Source organism: Geotrypetes seraphini, chromosome 1, assembly GCF_902459505.1.
Source record: "Geotrypetes seraphini chromosome 1, aGeoSer1.1, whole genome shotgun sequence".
Classification (NCBI taxonomy): Eukaryota; Metazoa; Chordata; class Amphibia; order Gymnophiona; family Dermophiidae; genus Geotrypetes; species Geotrypetes seraphini.
In genome coordinates, this window is record NC_047084.1 from 69,406,617 (window position 1) to 69,428,159 (window position 21,543).

A 21,543-nucleotide genomic window follows, 5' to 3' on the forward strand; every position below is an offset into this window, starting at 1 on the left:
ACTTCACTGGTTGCCTGTGGAGTCTAGAGTTCTCTTCAAGTTTGCCTGCATTAGTTTCAAAGCAGTTTTCGGGATGCTACCAGATCACCTTGCCTCTCAGTTCTTTTTGAATGGTTCCAATAAGAGTACTCGTAGTATAAATCTATTTAATTATCCTTCTTTGAAATCATGCCAATATAAGAAGTTTTTTGATAGAATTTTTAAAATTCCAGGCAGCTAAACTGAATACATGGCTTGGAAAACCTATACTTGAGGCTACTTCTTATGTTGATTTCAGAAAATCATTGAAGACACGTCTGTTTGATAAGTTTTAATTCTTATATCATGTTATTGTTTTAACTTATCATGAATTCTAACAACTGTTTATATCTTAATTATGCAACTGTCTTAACTTTTAGATTTTAATCAGATGTATTTTTAATGTTTTATTGCATTTTAGACTGACTGTTTTATTTTGTACCCCAAATATTGATTGTATGTATTTCTGTTGTGAACTGCTTCGAACTTCTGGTATAGTGGTATATAATAAATAAATTATTATTATTATTTGCACGTTTTAACTGGCACAAGGCTGGTGAGAATGTTGGACTTGTGACAATATGTGGGCGGAGCACAGGCAGGATGTGGATGGGACTCCTGATTACACATGTAAATGACAGAATACTGTAAGCTGTGCATGCTCTTGCTGCATTTAGGCACCCACAGTTGAGCCTGATCTGTGGCTGGTGTAACTGCAGGCAGTTAAATATAGGGTGTGCCAATGCTGGGTTATGCTAGTGTAAGTGAGTCTGGGCACCCTAATAGTGTTATAGAATAGACTCTCACTGCATGACATCAGAACACCTAAAAGAAGGTCCCCACATGTAGAATTGCCATGATTGTCTTCATCATGTACAAAAACATAGTAGGAAGGAAACAACCCTTCCTAGAAAAATGTAGATCCACTAGCCTCTTTTTAAAAGTGTATTCTGAATGGCAAATAAAAAATATACTGTAGCATTGTTCAACTGACATGATTTGTGCCACTTCTCACTTATTTCATTGTTTGCTTGTATTTCTAGATGGAAATGGCTCTGAGAAGAGAGTGAGATCATCATCCTTCACTGTCCTTCCTACATTTCCCCCCTTACAGCTAGGTAATATATATATATATATATATTTTTTTTTTTTTTGGAGTGCAATATTTGAAAGCTTAGAGCAGAAGTCTCTCAGCACTGCCTGATAATGATGCAATTGCTTGACTTACTGAGCCTTGCCACTCCCTTTCCTGTCAGCAGGAGTAGCAGAACACTTTTTTGATTGGAGGGGACCGAACAAACCAATTTCTGACCCCTCACCCAAACTCTCTAATTGCTGACATGGTGTTGGATCATGGTTCCAGTGGCCCACCCCATTTCCCTGCCTGTACCTGTCCAATTCAGCTCCTCTACTATTATTTGAAGCTTGATGCAGTGTGGGACAGGTCCAGAGCAGGCTTTAGCTCCTCTGCATATCTCTAGAGAGGGCTGGCAGAGATCATGTGGCTCCATCCTGCCATGTCCTTGCCTCATCAAAGAAATAAGAATAGCCTTACTGGGTCAGACCAATAGTTCATCTTACTAGTACCTGGCCAAATGTTGTGCACTCAATATAATTTTGTCCCTTTTCAATCCTATTAACCTCCTCACTACCCACTGAACACTTTGATGGCTTTAGTAATCCTTAAATCATAAGCAAAAGCATGAAGGTATTTTAAGATAGTTGCACTGAACATATGTAAGCAGTGAGTACCCATTGTGCCTTCTAAAGATAGATTAAGCATGGGTGGAATCTTTTATGTATTCCAGGGAAGAAAAATAACGTATTCATGCCCTCAACTCTGGGTCAACTCAGTGTCGGTAGCACAAGTACTGAAAAAGGTGAGTGATGAGAACTGAGACGTTTGCTGCATATTAAAGCACCATACCATATTGTTGCTTGTATTCTGCATTATTCCACTAAGAGGTTTAACGTGAATCAAAATAAGATTGAGGGAATTACAGAATGAGAAGATGGCAAAGATATAACAATATCTTCTTTCTTCAGTAAGGACACTCTGATGAACTCCTCACACTTTTATGGGATAATTTTATAACAGGCTGCTAACTTGTGTGACAGATATGCCTGAAGAGTATATCAATTTTCAAATGGAAAGTATATACCTAATTTTCTCTGAATATTACTACACAGAATGTACCTGCATATATTTACACCTGCTATTTAGTATGCACAAAATTCCAAGTTTTTTATAAACACATATGCATGTTTGATAAAGCATGTGTGCAAACACTAACCCTGCCCATGGAAGTGCCTCCACACAGGTCGGACAAACTCCTATAGTCCAGTTAGTTATTTTTTTATGTTAATATGTTTTATTATAAATTTTATGTATGCTTGTTGCTAGAAACCGCTTAGATGTTAAGCGGTCTATAAATGTTTATAAATAAATAAGTAAATAATATACTCATGTGGGTGATGTCATCCGCAGAACCCAGTATGGAGTACGGACACTGCCAAGTGCACTCTCACTTTAAATATTTAGGCAGTGCCTATACCCCACCCATTCCAGTGCCTTCCCATCCAGCACTGACTCGCAGGATCAATAGTTCTTAGTTTTCTTCATAATTCTTCATTTTTCTTGTTTTTTTAGTCAGTTGTTTGAAGATGGTTACATTTTCTTCATTTTTTATTTTTTGGCCTATGGTCATTTCAAGATCTTTTTTGACCCAGGGAGCATCAACAGTTTTTGGTATCGAGCTGACTTTGCATCAGCCATTTTTCCCTCCATGTCAAAGAGGGTGCCAAGTGGCTTCAAGAAATGTACTCAGTATAAACAAACCATTTCAGACTCTGACCCCCCATAACTGGTGTGTTCAGTATCTAGGTCCAGACCATCGGGACATTCACTGTGACCTCTGTCTGTATATTGTGACAAATCCAGGGCTAGTTCCGGGTTCTCTCCCTTGAATAGCCAGGATTTGCACTATGATATGTTTGAAGTCCTGTCCTTTTAAGGGAGACAGATTCTTGAGGCAGGGATGTGTTGCCTGCTTCACAGTATGAAGTACCTGACTCTGTTTTCCCCACCCTGGCTTAGGGGGCATGACTTAGAGCTCCTTAAAGACAGGATCAGGTTACAGAGCAAGGACGGAAGCCACAGAGGGAAGGAGAGCTTCAGAGAGAGTGGATCTGAGAGTAGACAGACCAAGTGCCCAGCTAGGAGCCAGCTGGACGAGTCTACCAGTGCTGAACCTTTAGACTGGGATATGCAGGAGGTGGGTGAAATTCCTCTTAGCTCAGTTACTGAGATTACCTCATTGCCATAAGCCATGGAAGTTGAGGAAGCCATGCCTTTAATCCCTGAAATTGTTGAAGCTATGCAAGTGAATTGAATGTGTGAGTTTTCTCTCCCTCTACTTACCTGCTTACCTCTCTCTCTACGTACCTGCTTACTCTACCTACCTACTGAGAAGTGATTTTGTTCTGTGATCTAGGAAAGCACAGTGGTTTTTGTAAAGCTACTAACAAAAGGGAAAGACTTTTGAATTTGGCTCATGTTTGAAACAGTTTGCCTTTGCCCGTCTGAGCTGATTAATGTGCTCCGTTCAGTTGTGGTTGCTCATTGAGGTTGCCATGGAGACCAGGAGCAGATTGAGGTCTGCAAGCTGTGAGCTGTACCCTTTCCTGCAAACTACTAATGTTTCTCTGCCATTCTCTGTATGAAAAGTTCTATGTGGTGTTCAGGACCGCTTAAGAACCTTATGAATATTATAGCACTACTGAGAAACATACTGTTTGCATGTTACTGAAAATAAGAACTGTGACTAAAGCCTTAAACCTTCCTTTTTCTCTGTGCTGAGTGTGGGGGAGGTGCTAATGAGAAGCGCTGGCAGAGTCTTCCTGAATCATGTTTTGTGTAAACCAGCTCAGCAACTATCTTAGGCTGGGAACTACAACCCAAAACATATTAATGTTGATAAAGCCTTTATTTTGGTTTATTATTCTGTTTTTTGTTTTGCATCTGATTTTCTCTCGATGGGGGACACCAGACGTAGATCTCTTTGCTTCCCCTCAGAACAGCAAACCTCTACAATTCTGTTCTAGATTCTTTGCCCCCAGTCGCATTGCATTGGACACCTTTCTACTTCACCAGGGGAACAAGTTCCTGTATGCATTTACTCCAATCCCTCTTACAGGGAAAACTCTACTCAAACTTCGCCAAGATTGGAGCACCATGATCCTTATAGCACTCTTTTGGCCACACCAGGTTTGGTTTCTACTCCTTCTAGAGCTCTCCATTAGGAAACTGTGGAAACTGCAACAGTTTCCAATACTGCTAACTCATAATAAAGGGTCCCTACTTCATCCCAACCCCTGCTTGTTAGCACTAATAGCATGGTTTCTTTCACCAAACAGGTAAATGCTTTCTGCCTTTCGGCTGCAGTATCCATTGTCATTAAAACATCTAGGAAACCTTCTACTCAGTGCTGTTATTGCTTCATGTGGACACCATTCTCTGAACCCATCTCATGTCCACATCCATCCATCCATGACAACCTTCTTCTGTGGTTTGGCATATTAACATGGTTCTCTCTGCTCTTATGAAATCTCCTTTTGAGCCACTTTAATCTTGCTTTCTCAAACTAATCATTTGGAAAGTCATTTTTCCTAACAGCCCTCATGTCTGCACACCATGTGAGTAAACCTCAAGCCCTTGTATAAGATCTTCCTTATACAATGTTCTTTCAGAGTAGTCCTTCAAACACATCCAAAATTCCTCCCAGTTTTTTGTTACCTGTGATTCTAATTGGCTAGGAGTTGCATCATCTACACTTGTCTAGCGGACTATATCTCCATCTCATATACTCAAGCTGGGCTGACGTTGAAAGGCTGTTTAATACGGGCCATGGCTGCTTTGGTAGGTCATTTTTGTTCTGTCTCTATTGAAGAAAACTGCAAAATAACTACTTGGTCTTACATATTAAAGCACCATACCATATTTCAATCCATACATTTACTTCTCACTACTATTTGGAACAAAACTCCAGAAGAGACAGTCAGTTTGGGCAAGCAGTTCAGCAGAATCTATTCTCTACTTTAAAGCCAACTTTCCTTCCAACACTGTAGGTTTTTACGAGGTTTCTGTATATTCAATGTTAAACTTGTTCCAGAGCCATAATCCTGGAAGCTTGGAAGTCCCACATGTGAGAATACTATGCCTGCTAGTCTTCAGAGAAAGCAAAGATACTTATCTGTAGAAGGTATTCTCCAAGGATCAACAGGCATATATTTTCACAACCTGCTCATCTCACCTATTTGGCTTCTTAGCTTTGTTACTGAACTGATGATCCTGTGAACTGACTCCTGCCGAGAAAACACCGGTGCACGCACAGTATAGGCACTGCCTAAAGATTTAACGTGAAAGTACAATTGGGAGTGTCCATATCAGGCTCCATGGATGGCATAACCCAGATGTGAAAATATATAGCTGCTGTTCTCGGAAAACACCTGTATCCTTACTTTATAAAAGGCTCTTTCTGCATATAAAACACTATTTTACTTGTAAGAATGCTTTTTAAAAATACCCCACCCCACCCCACCCCTCGGGTTACTAACGCTGGTCTTCTGCCATGTTTTTAAGAATCTTCATCACAAATGGAACCTTGGAGATTCCTTAGGCCTGCCATCTTGCAGCCACCGTCACAAATTCAGCTGTGTGGGGAAGAAAAGAATGAAGATTCAAAGAACATGTTTACAACTTGCCAAATCAAAGACAAGTCAAATAACGAGGTAAAAAAAAACAAACCAAAAAAAACAAGAAAGACCTAATAACTGCAGGTGTTGCATTATTTTAACTGGAAATTGTTGAAAGACATTTTACACATTTCTTAGCTCCTTGCAGGCATGATGTCAACCAGTTGTAGGCCTGAACATTCATCTGCAAAAATAGTTGCATTGCTTGAGTTTGAAAATTGCCCAGACAGAGCATCCAAATGTAGCCAAATAGTTTAGGCGGCTAGTTAGCTGCTTTTTAAGTAGGCATTCCCAGGGTCAAATTTAGGTCAGTGCAACCTTTAGAAAATATACATAAAATTATGCATATGAACTTACTTCTCTAGAGCCCCAGATAATTTTCAAAGAATAAACTACCCAGGCAGCATCAACTGCAGCATTTAATGCTATATTTTGAAGAACCAAAATGCCTGTAATGTAATACTTAGTTGAAATAAAAAAAAAAAAAGCATTATGTAGCTGAAATTACATTTGATTGTCTCAGAATCAGAAGGCCTTTGAATCATGGAATGGGCACATTTCTCTACAATTTAGCTGAACTGCTTTTGTAATGTAAAAATGTGTCCAGCCCAGTTTTCAGCTATTTAGCTGGTCATTATTGTACACAGGATTAACTAGATTAAGGAGATCCTATAAGAGCATTCTGCAGACCTTTTTAGGTCATCAGTAGAGCACCTGGACCTTCCTGCATTAAAAAGTAGGGCTGTCTTCCGGTGACATCACCGAGTGGCATGCTTGGGTAAGACTCGATCTTCGGTTCGGCCCGAGTTAATTTGGCGAAATTAGCAAACCTTTACCATCAGCATTTGCCTAAATATAGTTGATAGCTTTGCATGTTGTCTATGCCTGCTTCATGGCGGGCAGGAAACTGCGTCCGAATTTGCAAACCTTTGCTTTTCGTACCGATGAGACCCGCAGATCTTCAGTGTACAAGATGGCAGCAGGGTGTAGGGTGGGGTGTCAGGAGGAATGTGAGGGAGTGCCGGGGTTGAGGGGGTGGGGGTTCAGACGGCCCGAATGCACAACCCAGTTGCTGAGGCAGGAGGGCGTTGGAATCCCTCCTGACTCTCTGGGTGTGTTGCTGTCACAGGGGCCACCGGCACCTACGGGGGTGCGCGGATGGTATCGTGGACCCATGGTTGTTGTCGGGGGAGAGGGGGTGCAGCGGCTGTGGTTGGAAAGGGGGATGCCAGCATTGTGAATGTTTTTTTTTTTTTTATTTGGGAACAGATATTGTGTGCAGTTAACACTATGTGCCCATTTAAAAAATTAAAAAAAATATTTCCTGCCCTGAACAGCTGAGGCAGGAGGGTGCTTTAGGGCTTCCCATGCCTCTCAGCTGTTCGGGCTTCCCCTGCCATCTCTGCACATGTGTGAAAGTCACTTTTTCAGTGACTTGTGGGGTGGGATTACGGCCGACCTCTGCAAAACTAATTTGCATGGAAAGTCCCATCGTACATCAGTTGCAATTTTAAAATCACTCAATGAATCGGCCAACAGTGACCCACTTGGCTAGAGTGACAATTTTTAGGGCATCTAGCCAGTGGCGTAGTGAGGGTGAGAGGCGCCCCGGGCGTTGGTGCCCCTGCCCCGCCCTCTTCCCCGTACCTTTTTAACTTCTCTGATGCGAGCAACAGGTGCACGTCGGTGTCGGCTCGCCCTTTGACGTCACTTCCTAGGCGCGGGACCCAGAAGTGACATCAAAGAGAGCGCCGATGCCCACGTGAGCAGGAATGTTGCTCGCACCAGAGAAGTAAAAAAAGGTACAGGAGAAGACAAGGGGCGGCAGGGGGAGGACCGAGGGGGGTATAGAGGAGGGGTGCCAGCACCCCTAGCAAGATGGTACCTGGGGAGGACCGCCCTCCTCCCAGCCCCCCCCCCCTTACTACACCACTGCATTTAGCCCTAGGTTGGGACTCCCAAGGGCTGCACGCTCTGAGAAGCAGCCTGCTGCACTCTGGGCTGAACCCTTCTCTCTGCCCCATCCCCCTTCTTAACCCTCTGTGGGATGTAAGGCTTTTGGGGCTTTTGCTGTAAGCCTGCAGCCTCCTTTTTAAAAGATGAATAGGAACAACTGGTAGAAATCCTGTTCCTGCCTGGCTGATCTGATTTTGGCTGCACTTCCTGGAAAGCTCTGGGACTTGCTGGACCCGAGTGTTTTCTTGGTGGCAGGGACTGTTTCTAGTGAAACCTGGCCCAGACTAGAGTTTTCTCTAGCATCAGGATTTTCCCTGTCACAGTATGTATCTAACAACAGCTGAACCATCTTTTATTGGTTTTTCAAAGAATCTAATGGATTTGCTGCATTTTTGTTTTCAGGTTTCTTCACTGACCTCAACTAAAACAGAAAAGGCAAGGGGGCTTCATAAGTGCTTGGATGTTTCAAGCTTTAAAACACTAAGGTACAGTATGGTACCCAGTAATATCCAGCATTAGCAGGATTCCCTTTACAATTTATTTGTTTGTGTATGGAGGTCACATACATCCAAAGCAAAGCTTTAAGGTAGGGTGCAAAGTAAAACTTTCAAAGAAATGCCTTTCATAAGTCTTGAAAATTTCTCTTATGTTCATTTTAAATTTGAGATAACGAGGAGCAGATACGAAGACATAGGTGGGTGGGGGGGAGTTCATAAGAAAATGGGCTCTGAAATTGAGCACCTAGATCCTTGGGTTTGAAAATTGCCCCAGACAGAGCAGCTAAACATAGCCAAATAGTATAGGCAACTATAGTTAGTTACTTTTTAAGTTGGCATTCTCAAAGAAAAATTTACCCCCACCCCCCCGCGTCCTTTTATGAAGCTGCGATAGGTTTTTTTTTTATCGCTGGCCGTGACAGCATTAGCACCAATGCTCATAGGAATTCTTTGAGTGTCGGAGCTAATACCAACCACAGCCGGCGATTAAAAAGGCCTAATGCGGCTTCATAAAAGCGGGGGTTAGATTGGTGAAAATTTTGAAAATGTAGATAGGATTATGCATGTGAACATTCTTCCCTAGAGCCCCTGCTAAGTTTTAGAGAACTTACCCAGGCAGCTTCACAAGTACAAAAGTTTTTTCTACTTGTTGCTATGTGACTTGCTGAAAATTGTTCTCAAAATGGGGAAACCCTTAAGTACATCTGGCCCATTATAGTGCTCTGCAGTCAGGCAGAATTTTAGGCTTGAATAACTGTTCATCCAAATGTCATCTGAGATTTTGATATTTGTTTTGGAAATCGATAGCTGCAGCACAGTGGTCTCCATTGCGTAGCTCCCAAAGTCCTCTATTGCAGTCCTCAGACAGTTGACTGAAATGCTCTTCAAATCCTGTAAATGCATATAACGCGCACACGTGTACAACACGCACACGGGTATAGCACACAGGAAGAAGGAATTTATGTAAGAAAATTTTGGTATAGCGCCCATGCGTATACCGTGCATGCTGCTTGCCGCCCCGACTCTCTTCTCGCCGCCCTGCCCTTGAAGTCCTGTCCCCCCCCCTTGAAGGCCCGCCCCACCCTGAAAGCCTGATGCCCCACCCCAAAGGACCACTCGCAACCCCCCCGATGTCTAATTCATCCCCCAGCCCCCCCGCACCGTTTGCGATGGAGAAGCAGCCTACCGTGGGTTCGCGACGCCAGTAAGCCCTGCTGCTTCCTCTGCCGGCGGTCCCGCCCCTTCTCTGAGCCCTGCGCTGCTTCCTCTGCCACTTCTCCACCGCAAACGGTGCGGGGGGGGGCTGGGGTTGAATCGGACGTCGGGGGGGGTGCGAGCGGTCCTTCAGGGTGGGGGGCCAGCGGTCCTTCGGGGTGGGGCATCAGGCTTTCAGTGCTGGGGGATGAATCGGACGTCGGGGGGGAGGGGGGGAACCAGCAATGTAAAAAAAATATTGTAAAACGCACTCACGCATATAACGCGCATGGTTATGCTCAGTTTGTAAAATTGTGTATAACGCGTGCGTTATATGCGTGAAAACATGGTAATTTCAATATTGCCTACTTAGTTTACTGCAAACAATCTCTTAAGTGCATTTCTCAAGTGTCCCATTTATGGAATTTGTGTTGACAATTCAAACTGAGTTTAAAATATATCCTTGAAGTGTTGTAGAATCAATATTAGTATTAATTTTTAATGTTTAATACCAAGACTGAACAAGCAGATCAAGATGGTTTACAAAATTAGTAGAATGCATGGATTTGAAATCTTTTGGTGGTCCTCAGAGCTTTCTTGTATTCACACCGCAGGCCTTTACATGAAAAAGGTTGGAGATCACTGCTGTTGCATATCCATAGCTACACCAAAAACACAGAATAGTATATATTGAATAACTGTTCATTCCAAATGTCATTGAGCCAAATGAGCCAGTAGTTGTTTATAAAGTTCCTTAATTAATCAAAAACAACCTTATTACCAGTAAAAGTGGAATCATTACATTCAAAATACTTTATGTAATAGTCTACATATCCAACCTATGATCATAGAAAAAACAAAAAATCAGAAGATAAAAAGCTCAAACCAGTCTTTTATTAGAAGATTATACTGTGGGACCCTGTTTTAAACTAAAAATGCTAGTTTGCAGCACTTTGAAAGACTCTGCCATTATTTAAAATGGTGCAATTTGAGAGGTATATATGTTATTATCTATATTTTATCAGGCAAGTTATAACTTGTGATTGATGCCCCTGATGCAGGCGCTAAGGCCGAAACATGTTGGGCATTTTAAAGATCTTTTCTTGAAGTCTTTATATACCTACCTGAGACCACTTGATAGTCTAATAAAAGACTGATTTGAGCCTTTTTATTTTTTGTTTTTTCTATGCTGTTTTTGAAGTTGGTTTTGCCGCTATTTTTTTTTTTTTTTTTTTTTACTGTCAACCTATGGTCATACCAATTCTGCTTTCAAAATGGCTGTTGCAACCTCTAGTGATAGTCGTGCGAGACTGATGCCAGAGGTCACAGCAGCCATTTTGAAAGCAGAGCCGACATGGCCAGGAGTGACTGGGGATTGCTCATGCTCCAACCTCATCATTAGATCTCCAGGGACTGTAAGGTAGGCCCGGGAAGGTCTGCAGGTGGATAGGAGAAGAGAAACTTTTGCAGGGGGCCAGAACATTCAACTGCTAATGTTTGGGTTGGGGAGAAAGCACTTTGGGGTAGATTCTGGGAGGCATGGTTACCACTGTTGAGGGGGAGGGAGGGATGCGGGGAGTGTTGCAGTGGTGCCCCCAAAATGTCTGGATTATCTAAAATTTCTAGTTATCTAGCTACCTGTCTGTCCCATTTATGTCAGATAATTAGGATTCTACTGTGGAATAAAATGCATTCAAAATGTTGAAAACACAGTACATAAAAACCAAAATTTTAAACCAATAAAATCAACAAAGAACAAAAAACTCTCTTACATTATTGCTTAATATGAGTGTAAAGTTTTTAGAAAGGATGTGAAAGTGTTTTCCTCTTTAAATTCACTGCCTCTCTCCCTGTGTCCTAGGAGTCAGCAAGCAGAGTGTACAGCCCCTGAAGAAAACAGCACCTCAGACTTTGTGTTTGGAGAAAATATGTTGGAGAGAGTTTTGGTAAGACTTATTATTTTGTTTAATTTCACTGGTGCATCTTGAAAGAAGTTCTCTTAATCAGAAAATAATTCTGAAATCTTCCCCAATGCTTCAGACAGCATTTCTTTACTATAGCTCCTTTTTGTTGAAAGGAAAGAAATAATTGGTTGTATAATATGGAAGTGCTGGCAAAAATACATGTATCGTGCAAGACTGGTATTTGCCAGCATTTACACTACATGGTGTTTGTTTTTTCAATGTGTTACTTTCTGAAGTGACTGTTCTCACTGGATGTGCCTGCAAACACACCTGCATTGTTCAGCAGAGCCTTTTGTAAAATACTTGGGGAATTGTGAATGTCCCAACCTACCCCACTTCCTACCTACCATAGATGCCATATGCAAAATCAGGTTTAAATGTAACAGAATAGCCAAACACTGAAGGTGCATAGGGAGAGGTATAACCATGAGTTTTAAAAAGTAGAATAAATGTGACAGTCTCTGGGAAAAGGTGACTAAAGTAGTGGATCCAAATTGTTTAGAATGGTCGATTTTTCACGTCAGTGGTCCATAAGCAGCCTGGAAAATGCTTGAGTACCTGATTGTAGAACCGCTTAGATAACCTTGATAGGCGGTATATAAAATCCTAATAAAACTTAAAACTTAAAAACTTAAAAACTGGACGTTTCAACGTCGATAACTTAAAATTTTTTTTCACATAAAAGGTTGGGGTTTGGACTATTGTGTTACAAATTATTTGCGCTAACAAAATTAATTAAAACTGGTATCTTTAGTCACCTTTTCCCAGAGATACTGTAGTGTCAAATGCACAGGTCATTGGTAAGACCACATCTGGAATGTTGTGTCCAGCTGTTCAGTTTGCACTCTTGAAATGACAGTGACAGAGTAGATATGATCCATTAAACCGATGAGATGAGATTTAAAGGCCCGATTACATAGAACATTGAGTCTGGAATGGAAAAGTCCAAGTTGGGACGTGGTCAATTCTGGAGATATTTTACAAAAGGCTCTTTCAAATGCAGAACTATTTATAAAATATGTATAATGGATGTGCACTCCTGCATGTGTTTTTCCTGGATCTCAGTGCAGAAGTAGATGAGCAGTACCTATTCAGCAGCTTCTGTGTGGGAGAGCAGGTTCACAACTTCCTTATGTACTCTAAGGAGTGTCTCTTCCACTTGTAGGCTACAATTTGTTTTTCATTATATAGATAGATATAAACAGGGGATTAAGGACAATTATTCCCTTAATCCCCAATTAGAGCCTTGGCTGAAAGCTCTTTTTTTAAAAAACCTGTGCATGCCTCAGAGGTGAAGCAAAATCAAATGGGCATTTTTTTCCCCAAAACATATTCTATTCCTTTGCAAAATAGGTAGAGGCTAAGCAATTTTTTTTCCAGTTTCGGCCAAAACTACCTAACCACTTTTTGCCAAAATCGAAGCTGCACCAAAACCTATTGCCTGGTTTCGGCCAAAACCGAAAACAAAAAGTAAAATTTGGTTGTTTGAATATGAGCCAGAGGCCCACTGGGTATTGTCAAAGCTTGCAGTCGGCAGCCTTCTGGGACTGTAAGCACAGGGTGAGCCATTTAAAAAATACTTCTCAACAAGTCTGGCACATTTAGGCTCTCAAGTCAATGCAGATGCAGTTAAATATCATCTGAGATGGGACCTTTGTAAGAACATATTTTTTTTTAAATCATGATTACCAGCTTTGGGGGAAGGCTTGGGCTCAGTAACACAGAATGTATTATTTGGGTTTCTGACAGGTATTTGTGACCTGAATTGGCCACTTTTGGAAACAGGATATTAGGCTAGATGGACCATTGGTCTGACCCAGTGTGGCTATTATGTTCTTTTTATGCTTACCCAAACTGTGCTCAAATAACAAGAAAAAGTAGCACTGAGATGTTTGCTGTTTTGTACTGTATTCAATTAAAGGACAAACATGATGTAGATTTTTACTAAAATAGAGTAAAGGAGTCCAGACACTCTACCATTATACCAGCTTGATCCATTTATACAAGCTTGATGCACAATCTGGAATAAAAAAGCACATTGAAGTTACGGAATGCAAGGACTATAAGCTCTGAAAAATTACTATCAAGAGCAATACATTTCTCAAATTATTTATAATAAATAAAATTAATTTCATTGTAATATTTCCCTACTAGCATTATAAGTGTGACCAGTACTTGTGCTTGAAAACAATCACAGCAGGCTCCTCTCTCACAGAATCTAGCTTCTGCATGTCACAAGTTTGGTTAAAATACTGCATCTTCATCATACCCAACAGAACCTGGAAATTGTTTAGAATCACTCAAATAGTATCCAAGTCAGAATATATGCATGATAATTTAAATAATAAAAGACTATGGGCTCCTTTTACTAAGCTGCGATAGCGTTTTTAGTGCATGCAGCATTTTAGCGCAGGCTAAATCCGCACTACGCAGCTAGAACTAACACCAGCTCAATGCTGGCATTAGCGTCTAGCACGTGGGGCAATTCAGCGCACGCTAAAACCGCTATCGCAGCTTAGTAAAAGGAACCCTAAATTTTACCTCCAAGCAAAATTGCCTCTGCACACTCCAACCTCAGCTAATAAAAATAAACTAAAAGCTGTAGTTATTTTACAGTAGCTGACTTTGAACCACATTTGGAGTGACAGCTGATATTGTATCTCCACAGGCAGGCTAATTCCTAAGGCACTTATCATCCCAAATTTATGGATCTAAATTCCTGCTAAACATTTGTATCACAATCATTTTTATGGAGCACTGTATTTACCACATAAACAACTATGCATCCATTATTTACTGTTTATCTTGCCCATGTCAGCTGTGTTCTCAAAATGGCTGCCATAGCCTTTTGTGGCAGTCTCACAAGATTGGCACGAGAGGCCATAGCAGCCATTTTGAGAACAGAACCAGCTTGGGCAGGAGTAACTGCGGATTATTCCTGCCCTGACTACAACCTAGATCACCAGGTATTGTAAGATAGGTCCAAGGGTAGCACCTGCAGTGGACAGGGAGAAAAGGGAACTCCTGTTTGGAGAGGATGGGAAGAGAGGGAGACAAACAGGACAAAGCACAAATTTTCAGCCTCTGCTAAAACCATGACTATAGCCTTTTGGGTGAAACCAGGCAGAAAAAGGATTTGGGGCCAGTTTGAGCACCGAAACCGAAATTTGGTCAGCCTCTAAAAATAAGAAATACATGTGTAGATTTTTGTCCTGCACCACTTATGTCCAAATCACACCCCACCCCACCACGCTGTCTTGAAATCTCTGCAAGATATGATCTCCATGTGAAAATAGAGACTTTCCAAAATTATCATTTACAAGTGTATGCAATTTGCACATCTAAATGCCATTATTAAGCTCCCAAATATGTTTAACCATGAAGGAAAGAGTTGAGCAATATGACAGATAGGTTAAAATATAAACAAAAACCCAAAAGTATATTTTTCAGAGGAAAGGAATTTCTAAAATCTGAGGTCAAGATATGAACCTCAGCAGTAACATCAGAAAATATTTCTTTACAGAACGAGTGGGAGATGCTTGGAACAGCATCCTAGTGGAGGAGTTAGAGCAAGAAAAGTCATAACAGAATTCAAGAAAATTTGGGATCAGCCCAAAGGATTCTTAATTGCAAAAATCTGAAAGTTAAGATGGAGATCAACTGGGATTCTGACACTGCGAAAGGCAGTCAGTTGAGAACACTAGATAGGCCACATTTTATGTTTCTATGCTTCTAGAAGTTCATTATCGCTTGCATTTTTTCATGGATTAAGTGGTAACCATAAACACTGCCTAAAGCTCTCAGTCCTATGAAAGACAATCAGTTAAGTCTCTCAGAAATCTGTTTCCTAAATTACATTAAGGATATGCTTCTATGAGCATTTTTAATAGGTGTTAGTATGCCATTCAAACATAAGATGAACTAAAGGACTTTAAGCCCTTAGTAAATCCTGATTTTGCAGTCATAAGTGCTAGAACCCTGTCAGTGGTGGGGATCAGCCACAAGAATGTTCATTACAAGTCCCCGTTGCCTGCAAGCCTAGAAAGAGCACATAACACCAAGTGTTATGCTCACATAGGAAATCTTTTCTACCAGGTATGAGCTCCTCTTCCATAGATTAACATAAAACTAAAGGCAGATAAAGACCATATGGCCTATCTAGTCTGCCTAACTATGCCATCTACTAGCCCTTCCTCTCCCTTAGAAATCCAATGTACTTGTCCCAAACTTTCTTGAATTCAGATACATTTTTTGACTCCACTGGGAGGCTATTCCATGCATTTACTACCCTTTCCATGAAAAAGTAATTTCTGAGGTTACTTCTGAGTCTATTCCCTTTCACCTTCATCCCATTCCCCCTAATTCAAGATTTTCATTTCAATTGAAAGGGACTTGCCTTTTGCAAATTTATGCCACATAGATATTTAAATGTCTCTATCATATCTCTCTTCTGCCACCTTTCCTCCAAAGTTTATATATTGAGATCTTTAAATCTGTCCCCATATGCTTTATGATGAAGACCACTGCCCATTTTAGTAGCTGTCCTCTGGACCAACTCCATCCTATTTATATCTTTGTGCAGTCTCCAGAATTGTACACAATATTCTAAATGAGGTCTCACCAGAGACTAATACAGGGGCATCATTTCCTCCTTTTTCCTACTGGCCATTCCTCTCTCTATGCACCCAAACATCCTTCTAGCTTTCATCGTCACCTTTTCAACCTGTTTGGCCACCTTAAGATCATCACATACTATCATACCAAACTCCTGTTCCTCTTTTGCACACAAGTTTTTCACCCCTTAAACTGTACTGTTTCCTTGGGTTTTTGCAGCCCAAGTGCATGACTTTGCATTTCTTAACATTCAATTTTAGCTGCCAAATTCTGGATCATTCTTCAAACTTCTCTAGATCCTTCCTCATGATATCCATACCATCAGGGGTGTCTACTCTATTGCAAATTTTGGTATCACCCGCAAAGAGGCAAATCTTACTACATCCCTTCAGCAATATCGCTTATAAAAATGTTAAAAAGAACAGGCTTACCACTGGTAACATCCCTTTCCTCAGAGCAATCTCCATTTATCACTAATCTCTGTCACCTTCCACTCAACCAGTTCCTGACCCAGGCCATCACTTTGGGGCCCATACCGGGGGCACTCAGTTTGACGCTTGTGTGGAACAGTCCTGAAGAGATGCTGAGTGAGAACCTGCTAAGGGGAGGAAAACATCATTGGAGTATCTTACCTGCTGGCATTCAGACTTGGGAAAAGATAAACTTGGGCTTCAGTAGGTAATTTTATTGTCTTTTTTGTTTTTATTATTTTTTAATGAATTACTCTGCTTATTTTGCAAAGTCAGTTTAAACAATCCCTGTTAAAGTTTTATATAAAAAGTGTCTTAGAGTCTAGATTACTATTTTAGGTTGCTTTTTAGAACATAGCATCAGTTTAAAGCACTGATAGCACTTGATGAAAGTCTCTGTTTAGTGTGTAAGTCCCTCCCACCTACCCCAAGGCTGGGGATTGAAACCCCTTGGCACGTAACTCTCACCTCAGTTAAAGAATTCAAATATTCATCACCCCATTAACTCCTTCCCTGGGAGAAATGCAGAAATTTGATTGAAGACGATCCAATCTTATAATTTGTCCAGGTTGAGTTCAAATTGTTTGCACATCCTTGATCAATGCAAAAGATGCAAAACTGCCAAAGTGGCTGTTTTTAATCCATACCAATCCAGTTATTTCTTTCTGAACTTTTGGACTGCATGTTACTGTCTGTCAAATAAGGGTTCAATAATCAAAAGGGTTTAACTGGGCAGGAGAGGCTCCTGCCCTGTTAAACCCTGCTGAGCTGGTCATCCTCTAATATTCAGCAGTACTTATCATATATACTTGACTGTAAGTCGAGAAATTTAGGCAGAAAAATGCTTTTAAAAAGCTGGGGATCGACTTATCTATAGGTAACACCTATAGCACTACAAAAATTAAAGGTAATGCCCCGCTTGCACCCCTGTCAGTGGCATGAGATCTCCCCAGCATCTCAGTCCCTCCCACTGCCACCGCTGCCATGTACTTTCAAATTTCTGCTTCCATACAGCACCAGTATTGCAGTGATACAGCTGGGCCTTCTGTCCGAAGCAGATCATAGGAGGCCTAGCTGTACCGCTGCAGTGCTGATGCTGAATGGAAGCAGAGATTTGAAGGTACATGGCGAGGAGGGGAGAGCATTGGAAAAAGACATGCTTGGCAGGTGCAGCAGAGAGAACAAGCTGGGTCTGTGGTGGTGGAGGGGGGGATGGTTGAGGGGCACAGAGAGGGCATGTTATATCTGTGTGGTGGGGTCACACCAATTTTGGCCATTTTTTATCTCAAAACTGCCCTCAACTTATAGTCAAGTGTATATGGTAAATGAGTAGTGTCACTCAATATCACTGTTAACTAGCCATCCCCCATCCAGCTAGATTAGGGACAGTCAAGGGGCGGAGTTTGGATGGAACCAGCATTTATCCAGTTAGCAGTGATATTTCAGTTTGCTATCCAGTTAAGTGAGTGCATAGAGTTAGGAGAGAAAAAATGCTGTTCTAACTTTATGTGCCGAGTTAATCAAGCTTCAGTCTGCCTGGTTATCTTCTGAGTCAGGACATATACTTAAATATTCAGTGCTGGGAGCTGCACACATCCTGGCATTGAATGTCTGGGATTAGTGATTTACCGACCTCTTACCACCATGTACCGAATATTATCTCCTAAATTAACAGAATTGTTTAAATATAAGTCTTTGAACCTCGACTTTTTCATGCTTTTCTAGAGTCCTCAAAAATCTTCAGAATTTCCTCTTGATAAGTATCAGTGCAAGAAAGGAGCAGCTTTGGGTAGAGAATCTTATCAGAAGACATCTACCCAGCAAAGTAAGATTGCATGGATTTTTAATTCCTACATGGCATAAAAAAGGATTCTCTCTCTTCTAGCACATAGGCAGTGATGAGTAAAGCAGTCATGATGACTCCCCGTATCTCCTACATCACTGCAACTTATTAGTCGTATTTATGTAGTGCTTTGCTACCACGGATCCTGCTTTCAAAGCTTTTACCATGAGGCACAAATAAGGAGAAGCTCTCTGAAAAACAGGGACTTAAAAACCTGTGATTTAAAATATCTACTTTAGAAAGAGGTCATCCAGAGCCAAAAGTGCACTTACATAAGATAGCTTTCTCAGCTAGCCCAGTGCTTTGGAACATGCTACTAGATGATCTTCATAAGAGCTTCAGTTTTCTCAGACATGTAATTAATTTTATTTTAGTTTAATTTTCAGTACTGCAGTGCAGGGGTGTAGCCAGCAGTCCATTTTGGGGGGCTAAGAGGTAGACTGGGGGGCCTACACATTTGCTGTCTGTTCCTCCCCCTCCCTGTATGGGATGCCCAAGCTCTTCCAGCCAAAGAGATCTGCTGCCTGAACCCCCATTTGGTATTGCCTTAGCAGTGAGGAAGTCAGTGTTATGCTTTCTAGCCACTGCTGCCAGCACTTCTCACCCATGAGCAAAGACGAGAAATGTCAATGGCTGGAAAGCATGCAACAGATTTCCTCATTGCTGAGGCAACATTAGGTAGAGGATCTCTTCAGCTAGTGGGAGTTAGGCAATAAGCATCCTCACCAGTCACTGAAAAGTTTTAAAGGAGGCCTGAGCTGAAAGGGGGAGGTGGAGGTCCCCTGTTCTCCCCTCTCCCAGTGGCTATGCTACTGCTGTGGTGATTTCTGTGGGGATAGATAATTTGGTGGTACTTATTCAATGTGGGCTACTGTTAAACCGAGTTATTTTATTGTTAACCTGGATTATTAGGAACCAGGTGTCTTACATAAAATAGGATCTCTGGTAAAATAGCATAAGTTAATGGTAAAATAACCTGACTTAGCGTCTGGCATGAAGGTGTGTTTTCAGCCAGTTAATTTCTGTAAAGAAAAGTAGGCATCTGGGAACATCTGAAAGCCTGCATGGACAGATTCAGCTCCCAGTGCTGTGAAAGGGGGGCCTTTCTCGAGTGCTACAAGACCATGCTCCTCCTGCAGTGAAGTGGAACATCATAAAGTCTACTAGTAAATCCTATGAGGAAACAGGCACCTGCGTGGACAGAGGCAGCTCCCGGTGCTAAAGGGGGCCTTTCTTGAGTGCTAGAAGAGCATGTTTCTTCTGCAGTGAAGTGGAACATCAGATGCCTATCAGTGAATCCTGAGGGGAAACAGGCACCTGCATGGACAGAGGCAGCTCCCAGTGCTGTGGAAGGGGGCCTTTCTCGAGCACTATAAGACTGCATTCCTACTGCAGTGAAGTGGAACATCAGAAAGCTTACCAGTGAATCCTGATAGGAAATAGTCACCTTCATAGACAGAAGCACTTCCTGCATGGACAGACAGCTGCATGGCAGCTTCTTTGGAAGAGGGCCTTTCTTGAGCGCTACAAGACCCATTTCTCTCTAAGAATGTGGCTACGGGGGCGTGACCAAAGGGACAGGGCCCACTCCTTTGTATTCCCTTCGGTGTCACCTGAGGAGCAAGGAGCATTGAACCCTGATCCTATTTTTCCCCCAGCAACCCTGCATGGATGGGGAAATTAAAACTAGTAAGATAGTGACTCAAAATTTGTTGAAGGGGAAAAGCTCCATGGATCAACATGTGCAAGTACTGTGGGGAGGTGTTATTACAGGAACAGTGAGTACATCTTCTTCCTTCTCTATTTCTTTATCGCTGAGTGGTAGAACTCCATCTCCTCAATATGGTAGTAATCAGGGGTTGCATCTGAGCCAGATGGGCAGTAAAGCTGTTCCTCAGATAGAGGAAGTCTTTCCTACTGAGAATCCCCCTGGAATTTTGGATATAGAAATTAGAAACATATTGCCTCTTCCTACTTCATTGAACATAGGAAAAGCCTTACTGGGTCAGACCAATGGTTCATCTAACCTAGTAGCCCATCCTCACGGTGGCCAATCCAGGTCACTAGCACCTTGCAAAAGTCTCAAAAAGTAGCAACATTCCACGCTACCAACCCCAGTAGCCCTTCCTCACAATGTTCAGTCCAGGTCGCTAGTACCTGGCAAAATCTCAAATAATAGTAACATTCCATACTACCTATTTAGGGCAAATAGTGGCTTCCCCTAAGTTCGTCTCAGTAACAGACTATGAACATAAGAACATAAGAATTTGCCACTGCTGGGTCAGACCAGTGGTCTATCATGCCCAGCAGTCCGCTCCCGCAGTGACCCCTAGGTCAAAGACCAGTGCCCTGAGACCAGCCTACCTGCATATGTTCCAGTTCAACAGGAACCCATCCAACTTTGTCTTAAATCATTGGAAGGTGTTTTCCCCATAACAGCCTCCAGAACAGCGTTCCAGTTTTCCACCACTCTCTGGGTGAAGAAGAACTTCTTTACGTTCGTACGGAATCTATCCCCTTTTAACTTTAGAGAGTGCCCTCTCGTTCTCCCTACCTTGGAGAGGGTGAACAACCTGTCTTTATATACCAAGTCTATTCCCTTCAGTATCTTGAATGTTTCTATCATGTTCCCTCTCAGTCTCTGCTTTTCAAGGGAGAAGAGGCCCAGTTTCTCTAATCTCTCACTGTATGGCAACTCCTCCAGCCGCTCTTCTCTGGACCCTTTCTAGTAGTACCATGTCCTTCTTCATGTATGACGACCAGTGCTGGACGCAGTACTCCAGATGAGGGCACACCATGCCTGGGTACAGCGGCATGACAACCTTCCCCAATTGGTTCGTGATCCCCTTCTTAATCATTCCCAGCATTCTGTTCGCTCTTTTTGCCACCGCCGCACATTGTGCGGATGGCTTCATCGACTTGTCGACCAGTACTCCCAAGTCTCTTTCCTTGGGGGCCTCTTCAAGTACTGCCTCGGACATCCTGCATTCGTGTATAAGAGTTTTGTTACCGACATGTATCACCTTACACTTAACCACGTTGAACCTCATCTACCATGTCGCAGCCATCTCTCAAGCGTGTTTATGTCACGTTGCAGATGTTCGCAATCCTCCTGCATCTTCACTACTGTGAATAACTTTGTATCGTCTGCAAATTTAATCATCTCACTCGTTGTACCAATTTCCAGATCATTTATAAATATGTTGAAGAGCACGGGTCCAAGCACCGAACCT

At 42.0% G+C, this 21,543-nt stretch overlaps 1 protein-coding gene and 1 long non-coding RNA gene across 2 annotated transcripts in view; one reads left to right on the top strand and one right to left on the bottom strand.

Moving 5' to 3' along the window:
• RANBP3L (RAN binding protein 3 like) overlaps positions 1 to 21,543 on the top strand; it is a 108,664-nt gene that overhangs the window by 47,775 nt on the left and 39,346 nt on the right. Inside the window, exons 5-10 of the mRNA XM_033932788.1 lie at positions 1,062 to 1,136; positions 1,827 to 1,898; positions 5,660 to 5,808; positions 8,131 to 8,213; positions 11,281 to 11,365; positions 18,193 to 18,292. Coding sequence (XP_033788679.1) covers positions 1,062 to 1,136; positions 1,827 to 1,898; positions 5,660 to 5,808; positions 8,131 to 8,213; positions 11,281 to 11,365; positions 18,193 to 18,292 — 564 coding nt within the window. The remainder of the gene's footprint in view (positions 1 to 1,061; positions 1,137 to 1,826; positions 1,899 to 5,659; positions 5,809 to 8,130; positions 8,214 to 11,280; positions 11,366 to 18,192; positions 18,293 to 21,543) is intronic.
• Positions 1 to 21,543, bottom strand: part of LOC117354816 — a 99,601-nt gene that overhangs the window by 8,349 nt on the left and 69,709 nt on the right. The window contains exon 2 of the long non-coding RNA XR_004538257.1: positions 5,635 to 5,730. This is a non-coding gene — a long non-coding RNA (uncharacterized LOC117354816). The remainder of the gene's footprint in view (positions 1 to 5,634; positions 5,731 to 21,543) is intronic.